At 34.0% G+C, this 10,209-nt stretch overlaps 1 protein-coding gene across 1 annotated transcript in view; it reads right to left on the bottom strand.

Annotated features, from left to right (window-relative positions):
- Positions 1-4,729: 4,729 nt before the first annotated feature.
- LOC111043788 (protein bicaudal D) overlaps positions 4,730-10,209 on the bottom strand; it is a 38,082-nt gene continuing 32,602 nt past the window's right edge. Inside the window, exons 9-11 of the mRNA XM_022328842.2 lie at positions 7,724-7,948; positions 6,696-6,947; positions 4,730-5,698 (exon numbers count right to left, since the gene is read on the bottom strand). Coding sequence (XP_022184534.1) covers positions 5,424-5,698; positions 6,696-6,947; positions 7,724-7,948 — 752 coding nt within the window. The 3' untranslated portion in view covers positions 4,730-5,423. The remainder of the gene's footprint in view (positions 5,699-6,695; positions 6,948-7,723; positions 7,949-10,209) is intronic.

Raw genomic sequence — 10,209 nt, 5'->3', positions numbered from 1 at the left:
TTTTGAGTTATACATCCAGTTATATAGATTTTTTGACGGCGAATCCGAATTTGCCATCAGTTTCTCGAAAAACGGACTATTTACACATGAAAAGTCATGTTGAAAATAGCGATTGTTTACAAAAATGACTATTTCCTTCTAGAAAAACGAAATTATTCTCAACAAAACGTACTTTTTCCAAATGATTCTTAACAAAATGTACTTTTTCCTTGTTCGATTCAGTATGACAAACATGACTATTTCCATCATCAAGTTGATCCCAGATAGCTTGATTTTTGACAAAACGTACTATTTCCATCAAACAGCTGACTAAATTCTCCCGCTGTTTCTTGCATTAGGCATATTATAGGTTATGTTTCGCTCAACTTCATTAAACTCATCAGTGGCAGACTGACAGTGAGTTAGTCGTTTTTAGTTTTATGCTCAACTTAATATACAGTATTTATAATGGATTCTATTGATTTTTAGTGATAGATGGAAACTTAGAACCGGATCATTCAACTGCATTGGTAACTTTGAACAACATCAACTTGAACGGTATTAAGCCTGCTGAAGAAAGTCAAACAACTGTAATTTGTAACGATTCGCCTGCTTCTACTGATGAAAAAACGGAACATGACAAATTCATGGAAGAACAGAATAATATACAACTTGATGATCATGAAGAAAACCCTGGAATGAGAAATAATATGGCTGATAATGATAACGCAGATGATAATTATGAAGTTGACCCTGGAATGCTTGATAACAGTACAGATGATGATTATGAAGATGATCCTGAAATGCTTGATGATACAATAAGGGTAGAAGGTGGTAGGAAAAGGAAGCGTGGAAACAAAGTGGAAGATTTGAAATTGAAAAGACACAGTGCAGATGGCAAGCAATGGAAAATCTCCTGTCAACATGGAGCAGACAGTAAAGTATGTGGTGTTGCACATTTGAAGAGGGACGAGATAGACTCATTTTTCAATAAATTATACTCACATAGTTCAAAAGTTAAACAAGACAAGTATCTATTGAATTTCATTAGTGTTAAGAAGGCAAAAAGAGTAAGAAAGCAAGATCCAGAGAATCTGAAAAGGCCAAAAAAAGATAATAGCAAGGACAGATTGACCATGGAATATTCTCTCTTCAATAAAGAAGGCAAAAAAATCAAAATTTGTTCTAAATCTTTTGAGTCCATCTCAGTCATCAAAAGGAGAAGATTAAACTACATTGGAAGGCTGTTTTTTTCATCACAAGAGTCTCCCAAAGAAACGAGAGGGGGCTATAGGAAACAGGGTCAATATGATGAAATTAGATCCTCAATAATAGACCACATAGAATCCTTTAAATGCAAGAAATCGCATTATATTCGAGCAAGTAGTCAAAGGTGCTATCTTTCATCTGAATTAAGTACAAAGAAAATGTGGCGATTATGGAAAGCAAAACAAGAAAAGGAAAAACTCCAGACAGCTTCGTTTTCATTGTACTACAAAATTTTTATTAGTCATTTCAACTTGGGATTTGGTCATCCAAGACAAGATGTGTGTAGCTATTGCACAGAACAACTGAATAAGATAAAAAATGAGAAGGATGCTGCGATTAGACAGGCTCAACAATTGAATCTAAAAATTCATAAAACTAAAGCAAAAGCTTTCTTCACCCTGCTCAAAGAGAAAGCTCCTGGAACTGTTTCTGTTTCCTTTGACATGATGCAGAACCAACCACTGCCAAAGCTGAATACAACAGATGTTTTCTATAGTCGACAAGTTTGGTTGTATGTTCTCAACTTTGTTATTTGTTCTGAAGATGATGAGAGGAAAGAGAATAATTTCATATATACTTGGAATGAAACTGAAAGTGGTCGAGGGCCTGATGAGATTTGTTCAGCTCTGCAAGACTTTCTTAGTATTCTTGTGGAAAAATATTCAAAACATGAAGAACCGCCACACACGTTAAGACTGTTTTCAGACTCATGTGCTGCTCAGAATAAAAACAAATTTATTATTGAACTTTGCCAAGACGAATAGCATTTTCAAAACTGTGAAGCATATCTACCCTATCAGAGGATACAGCTATATGCCTTCGGATCGTACATTTGGTAGGATTGAAATCGACTTGAGAAAGAAAAGAGAAATATTGTCACCACAAAAATATCATTTCCTAATGAGTAAACACGCCACTGTTAAAGTGTATGGAGAAAATTTTAAATTTTTCGACTACAAGTCTGCATTGACACCTCTTCTGCGAACACCTCTGCCATTCAAGACAACAGAACAGAAAGTAATGACATACAGCAGTACATCAAGAAACTCTGTTGGGGTCTCATCTTCCTACTCAGGTACTCCTGTTTTGGTCTCTGTTTTGAAAAAAAGCAAACATATCGGACAGATTTCTGAAAAACTCAAAGAATTGAAGAAGAAAAATCATGTAAAACAAGCAAAACAAGAAGATGTTAGAAAACTAATGAAATTTTTCACCGTTCCTGACGTTGCAAAAACTTTCTACGATGATGTGTTGAAAACAAGTGATTTAGATGATGGAGCTGATGATCCCGTAAATTACTCTGAAGATTCTGACAATGAAGTTATGATGTGAAGTTGCAATGAAATACAATAAAATGTGAAGTTCCTATTACAATACTTGTTGTTTTTTATGTGTTGCTAAACCAATCCATTTCGAAACAAGTGACTAAGAACCAAAATATTATTGATACCAGTATTTTTTCATATAACTTTTTCCATAATATAAAATATTATTTTGACTATATAGCAGTCAATTTTCTCAATTAATTAATTTACTCACTCACTATGACAAACTCATTTGTAACTAGTCATGATATTTTAAATTATAAAAAGTGACAATGCAGTTCGTGATGGAAACCAACATTGAGGAATTTTTTAAATTCAAGCAAATAAATATCCAGGTCAACCATACAACTTAGACATGATTATAGAGACTGTATAATAATTATATATGATTATAATGATTATACAGTCTCTATAGTAATGATGAATACTTTTATTTATATATAAAATTAATGCAGTATGTAGCTTCCAGCTTATAAGCTTCAGAATATTGGAAATATTTCAATTTAGTATCCAGTTTAAGTTCTTGAAGATTTTTTAATAAAACAAACTATTTTTCATATTGTTTGTTTTCCTTTTCTTGATTGAATCAGTTCTGCGCAAGTCAGGCTACAGAGCAAGCAGAAGTTGAAATAGAATAATATTCTCAAAGAATAACAGGCATGAGAAATAATAGATGTTATAAAAAATCTTCAAAGTACCTTCATAAAACAGTGTAATATTTATAGTACCTAGCTAATATTATTTGTCATCAACTATTAAAATATTTATAAAATGAAAGACAGTTGAAGTAATATTTTATTGAACATTATATTATTGAAGAAAAATACGATATACATCATAATGAATCTTATTTTCAACCAGAAAGATACCATGAGCACCGCATGACATATGGTAGGAAGCTGATGAAAGCTTCAAGTTATACATTAGAGTTTTAGGATAAGATAACTTGAGCTATTTTTCACTCATTATTTTGTTTGATCAGTTTTTTGTTTTGTGCAGGCAAGCGCATATAGAGTAGAAAGTAATGATTGTGAAAAATAGCTGATTCTATGCTGAAATTCTAATACGAAGTTGATATAGTAATGGTACGTATCAGAATTTTACAAAACGAACTTATTCCAGGAAATAGTCAGTTTTGTCAAAAATTAAATTTTCAAATGCCTGGAAAAGCATTATATTTTTATTTTATCTCACTGATTCTTTCTAAAATTCAATGAAATATGTTATATTTTAAAGCTACCAACTTTCATCAGACTATTTTACTTCTGAAGTGTTATAATCGTTTTTTCCTGCTCTTCTTACCGTTTTTTTTTTTGCAACATAAATCAATAGATTAATCTTTTCACACAATTTGAATCTCTATTTTTAATGGTTTTCTTTTGCTTTCTCTAATAATTAGCATCATCTCTTTAATAATTAAATACTAATATCCTATTTTGATTACAGCACATAAATGTTTTTTTTATATCTCTTTTTTCTTTTTTTTCAGTCCATTCTATTGCTTTAGTAAAATAGTGTGTTAGACTCCCTCCAGCGGTCCGTAAGTTGCATCTTACGTGCTGGATTGTATTTTTCTCAATAAGTAATAAGTTGCATTATAATATTAAAATATCTCATATTATATTATATATATATATATATATATATATATATATATATATATATATATATGGGTTCTCTCAAAGATGACGTGAATTCTACAGTATGGAACAACCAGGTGTTACAGCTAGTTGGTCATCTTTCATGGTACAGTGCATAGGTTGAGGTACATGATATTGCACACATTGTTGATGTTGTATTTTCTAGAGTAGCCACAGCTAGTGGCTCCCATATACCACCATTCTGGCTCATTTGTTGAGCGAGTTGCACACAGCTAAAGGCAGCCAAGATGCATTGCAAAGGCAGAACACAGGCAGTCAACTTTTCAGTTCATCGCGCACCTATATCGTTAGCTACAGGGAGTTGTGCCATTCAGTTGGTCAAGGTTTCGTTGCACGCTAATAGTCAGCTTCAGTCAGCTATACCGATGCAAACTAGTTAGGGATTAGTGAGACTGTTTTAGGGTCAAGTTAGTTAAAGGTTAAATGTAGGTTAGGGATTAGGTTTTTGCTTTGAATGGCAATATGCTGGTATTATTCAGAATTATTTGATAATAATTTTAGAATAAAATATATGATACGGTTCATTTATTTCAATAATGATACTTGAAAGTTGTATTACATACAATAACAAATACTCTCCTCTATTTTTTTCTAGACACGACTAGTTTCCCATCATCAAGTGTCAAAATGCATATTTCTGGCACTTTAATGGAATAAATACCCAAAAATAGTCGTGTATCAAATAAAATATAAGAGAGTACTAGTAATTCTATGTAATACCCTTTTTTATTATCTTTTAGACACGAATAGATTAGGGTATTATCTATCCCATTATCAAGTTTCGAGACGCATATTTTTGAAACTTGAGAATGGGACCAATACCCAAAACTATTCGCGCCTCAAAGAAAATAAAAAAGTTTACTAGTAACTCTATGTAATAAAAGTATGATATCTTCATCTACTAGACTTTCTGAAAGCAACAGGAGCTTGACGAGCTAAAGTTGCCTACCCGGGCTGGTTCTTGATTTACTGAAATCTTGATGAAGTGAATGTCACCCATTGCAAACAGATGACACAGATGGTGGTTATGATGGAGCTTGAAGTTGCTTACCGGGTTCGATCTTGATGAACTGGACTCTTATTAAGTGAATGTGACCCATTGCAAACAGATGGTTTGACGTACTGAAGTAGCCTACCCGGGTTGGTTGTTGATGAAGTGAACAGACAAGTGTGCTTGGCTCGGACGGGATTAGAAGAAGTTGTGTCGCGCGGGCGGCTGGCTGTAGCGCGGCTTGGCAGGCTGGCGCGTGGCGGGCGCAGGTGCAGCGCGCCGCACGTTGCGCATCTCGCGATCAACCTCCAGCTCTTCCAAGCGCTGCGTCAGCACCAGCTTCTGCTGCACTGCCAGCCGCAGCAGTTGGTTCAGCGTCTTCTTCTCCTCTTCGGCGGCCGTCAGCAGTCGCTGCAGCTCGTCCACCTGTGTCACGTACTCCTCGCACCGCGCCACGAACATCGCGCGCAAACCTACAACATTCCATCCCAACTTAGTTGCATTCAACTAAAACTACATTTAATCTAGTACATGGGCGACCAGAGTTGAGTAGGTCCCATCAACAATTATTAGCTTTTATTATTGTGAGAATATTTACGACTTTATATGGAATAATTTGTGTATGTAATTGGTTTGTTTTGAAGTTATTTATCATAAGTATAGAATAATTTGTGCATGTATTTGTTTATTTTTGTTTTGAAATCAATAAATAAACTTATTATCAAATCAATTCAAAACAAATACTCAATTTTTCTCAACATTACCTTACAGGCGTTGCCAGCAAAACCAGAAGTTTGTGTGCTGCAACTAGCATCAATCTCAGATATTAATAAGTTCTAATCTTAGAAATTAATAGAACTGAAAATAATCGATTTCATCCATAGATCAATATTGGAAAAAACAAACAAAAGTATAGACCTGTAGTAGTTTTTTTTTTAATAAATTCATTGTTTTCCCGTCTATTTTCTTCATTCGATTATTAATTAATTAGGCTTCACATCATGTCCGAAACATCTGTACAGTTGAAAACCTAAACGGCTGTGACTTCGACGTAGGTCTAAAGGCAAAAAAACACTGTACCGGTGAACAGAGAAGAAATTAAAAATCAATTTTTTGTACCTGCAACTACAAGATTAAGGTTAGATTTTTGTGTCAATGATTCTTCGTAGTTTATTTCTAAGCCTGCTTTTTTAGAGAATAACTGATTTTTTTCAAGTGTACCAAGCACATTTTTATATTAAACATATTCAACTATATTTGACAATATTAAATTCATAATTTGTAATGTTCCAGTGGTTTGGTTGTCGTTGATAGTGGTTTAGTGTTCTGTCTTTAATACGTTTCAACTGATGAAAACATTGTAGCGTTTGTGTGCTCTTTCAGGTCTATCGGACATGTGAAACATGACGTTAGTGGCCAGCATAAATAAGAATCATAATTTCTTATTGAATTAATAATTGTTGGTCTTACTTGAGAAAGTAGCAGCCTCCTCCTTGAGCATGCGCAGTTCGTTGCGCAGTTTCATCATGGTTTCGCTGACAATGGACTTCTCGTTGTCGTACTTGGACTTGAGATTGTTGAGCGCGACCTCTGCCGTGTTCTTGTTGGACTTGAGCACGGTGCGCAGAGTGGCGATCTGCTCGCGTTTCGTCGACAGCAGCGACTTCAACTTCACAACCTGTTCCTGCAGTTCGGCCACCTCCTCGCTGCCTAAGCTCGGCACTGGCAAAACAAAATAACACTTTGTTAGAACCACAAGAATAATGCATTTTCAATTTTGTTCTTTAGCAGTAAAAACATTAAGCAGTACTTTAGCAGTAGGTACTAAAAAAAGTTTATACATTGTGACAATTCCTATACTCTGATGAGCGTTGCTGGGAAGCTTTTAAAAACAAACAAACAAACGCAATAAATCCCGCAATTTATCGCAATAAATATAGTCACGCTTCATCAGGTTATGAACAATGCAAATTTTAGTAGCTATGTTATCTTCTATTTATTTATTTGATTTATTGGATGTTATAGTGTAGTTCTCCCTCCTCACATACAGACTACTTGCTTACTAGTGTAAATTAACAAATTAAATTATTTCCTAAAATTATTCAAGCATAATGATTGTATACAAGACTAGAAATTATGTGGAATAGCATTCAGCAAAAAAGTTTAAGCATAGAAAAACGTAATAAATGAATAGCATTATCATCAATGAAAGCGTACAGGAAATCGCATGTTTTCTCTATAGTTTAAAGTAGATACTCATATTCGATAATATGAGTATCTACTCATTTTTTGGACATTTTATTAATTTATCAAAATTTGGGAATGGAATAGATTTGGGCCAAGCCTGTTGATCCTTCCTAATCATATTTATATGATTTGTGATTCTGTCCAAGAATAAATAAATAAATAATTCAATGTAATTTGAAAAAAGAACAAGAGATAGTTATAAATAGTCAATGGCAATGGGAATTTTATTGTATAAGAAGGCCGATACTCACTCTCGGAATTGTTGACGAATTTACTACTACTCTTTGCCCGATCGATGGTGTGGTTGACGGCCGATCTAAGATGGCGGATCTGGTCGAGGACAGTCTCCACATGCTTGGCCATGAGTGTCGCCTCCTGCAGACTGCCGAGCTCCTTGGCCGAGATGTCCAGGGCCAACCTCGCCCGAAGCATCTCGATTCTCGCACCCTTGTCTCCGTTGTCAGCGAGACCCTGGCCTGCAATCGATAACACCATCCTCATTCAAAAATGTGTTAAACAAAGGTAAGGATGAAAAAATAGCACACTATAATTAAGCTACTATTTTTTTGTTGTAGCCTACTCAAGCCTACATATTTTTATAGATTTTTACTATGCTATTTGATATTTTCTGTAAGGCTATCAGTCTTAGTGCCGTTTGCACAGTGCCAGTTTAAGCCAAAAATAAATTTAAACTGGATTAAATTTATATTAATGAACTAGCTGGCCCGGCGAACTTCGTACCGCCAAATAGTTAATGCATCTCATGAAAAAATTAAGCTGGATGCACACCTAAGAAGGCGTGATGTGGCATTTTGCTTATAGTTTTGAATAGCAGATGCTATTATTCATATTATTCCATTTATTAATTTTTATGGATTTTATTTAAATAGATAATTTTCAACTCCAAAATAAATAATTTACTAAAAATCAATTAATTCTAAACACCGAAGACATCACAATTATTCGAAACAAAGCAATGTCTTTAGTGCATGTAAGTCTGTAACCTGAGGCCGCACTGCTGGATGTTTACACAAAGAATAGTCTTTTTTAATCGGGTCGTTTAGAATGGGCGGTTATGGAGCAGCACACACTCTTGTCTACTATCTACCGACGGCTTAGCCCAGTCAATAAAGGTTTTTTCGATCCGAAAATTAAATAAAAGCTGAATCTTTTACCATCGATAGAACCCTCCCAGAGGGTCATTCTCCCAAAAGTCCCAAGAAATCCCCTTGGAGCTTTCCCCCCTAGCCCCCCTCAAAGTTGAAAAATTCAGGTAATCACGGAAAATCAATTATCTCTGTACCCAATGATCGGAAACAGTTCTATTATATGTCATTCGATTCGTTACATTATGGACTACAATATATGTCATATTCATTTTTCCAATAAAATCAACAGTTTTCTTGATAAAATAATATATATGTAAAAATTTAGGGGGTTTGCGATTTGATTTTTTTGTTTTCTTCGATTAACTTTGAAACAAGTAGTTTTAAAGAAAAATGAGCCAAATAATTAATGTAGCCACTCTCATTGCAAATCCATTGATGTATATTGTTATGTATTTGCGATTCGATTTGACGCTGTGGAAGGGGAAACAGCCGACGCGGCTGACTCCCTTAACCATAGTAAACAGAATAATACTGCTGTCTACATTGCATCTCATTTACACTATGGCCTCGAAACAATTAATTTTGTAATGCGCTGTATATAGATTTTCACTTTTCAATACTCTAAAAAAATACTACAATTTTCTTGATTTAACCATGCTCATGATAAAAATCAGGATTTCGTTGTTTGCTCACAGACTTTATTATATTAATTTGAAGTGTGCCTTCTCCATACGAGTCAGAGGTAACACAATTTGATAACTCTAGTTTCAGATATTGATGTTTTTCAACGAAGTTTCATGATATATTATGTGTCCGACTCCTTCATCTTATCTTCATTTTGTGAAAAATGAAGATTCAAAATTTCTTTTCATAGCTTTTCTTGTGTTTTATCTTGTTTCATCACTCTTTATGATTTAAACGCTTGATAATGGAATGAATATCATCAAATCACGTGAACAAAAAAAATAAAAGGGTGGGCATACCTGACATACTATATGATAACACTGTACTCCTGATAAGTTGAAAATTTTCAATTTTCAAGCAAAGTAGATTAATTTGTTGTGAAAATTTTCAATTTTCAAGCAAAGTAGATTAATTTGTTGAACATTCGGTTCAAATATTAACAAATGTTACCAAATATTACCAATATTATCACATATAGTGAGAACGAATTACTCTGAAGCTTTCTAATCTCACTGAACATGAAGAGGCAATACCAAGCCAGAATCGCAGTTCCGTTCAAATCATTATTATCAGAGCTTTCAAATTGATGCTATGTAACTATGGATGTTATCCCCATCTCACAATTTCCCTATTTATCCTTATCCTGATTCAGAATAAAGTAGTTGATCTCTATAATCACAAAAATCAATGTACAGTACCTACAATAAATAGTAAAAATAACAAAATTTCTAGTAATAATGCAACTTTTTCTAGGTATGAATTTCAAGGATCATAAAATGACTTTTTCTCAATCACAGGCAGAAATTCCAATGATCATCATGATAGTAATTTAATGAAAATTGTTTGTATTGTACATTGTTCGACGTAAGATAAGCTACATCTTTAAGGTACGGTAATCAACGTATTTAGGATTATAATGCTTATGAATAAAAGCGAGACTGTGA

The sequence above is a fragment of the Nilaparvata lugens genome, chromosome 2 (assembly GCF_014356525.2).
Source record: "Nilaparvata lugens isolate BPH chromosome 2, ASM1435652v1, whole genome shotgun sequence".
NCBI lineage: Eukaryota > Metazoa > Arthropoda > Insecta > Hemiptera > Delphacidae > Nilaparvata > Nilaparvata lugens.
The sequence above is the reverse complement of the archived record's forward strand: the minus strand, read 5'-3'. Positions and strand labels throughout refer to the sequence as shown.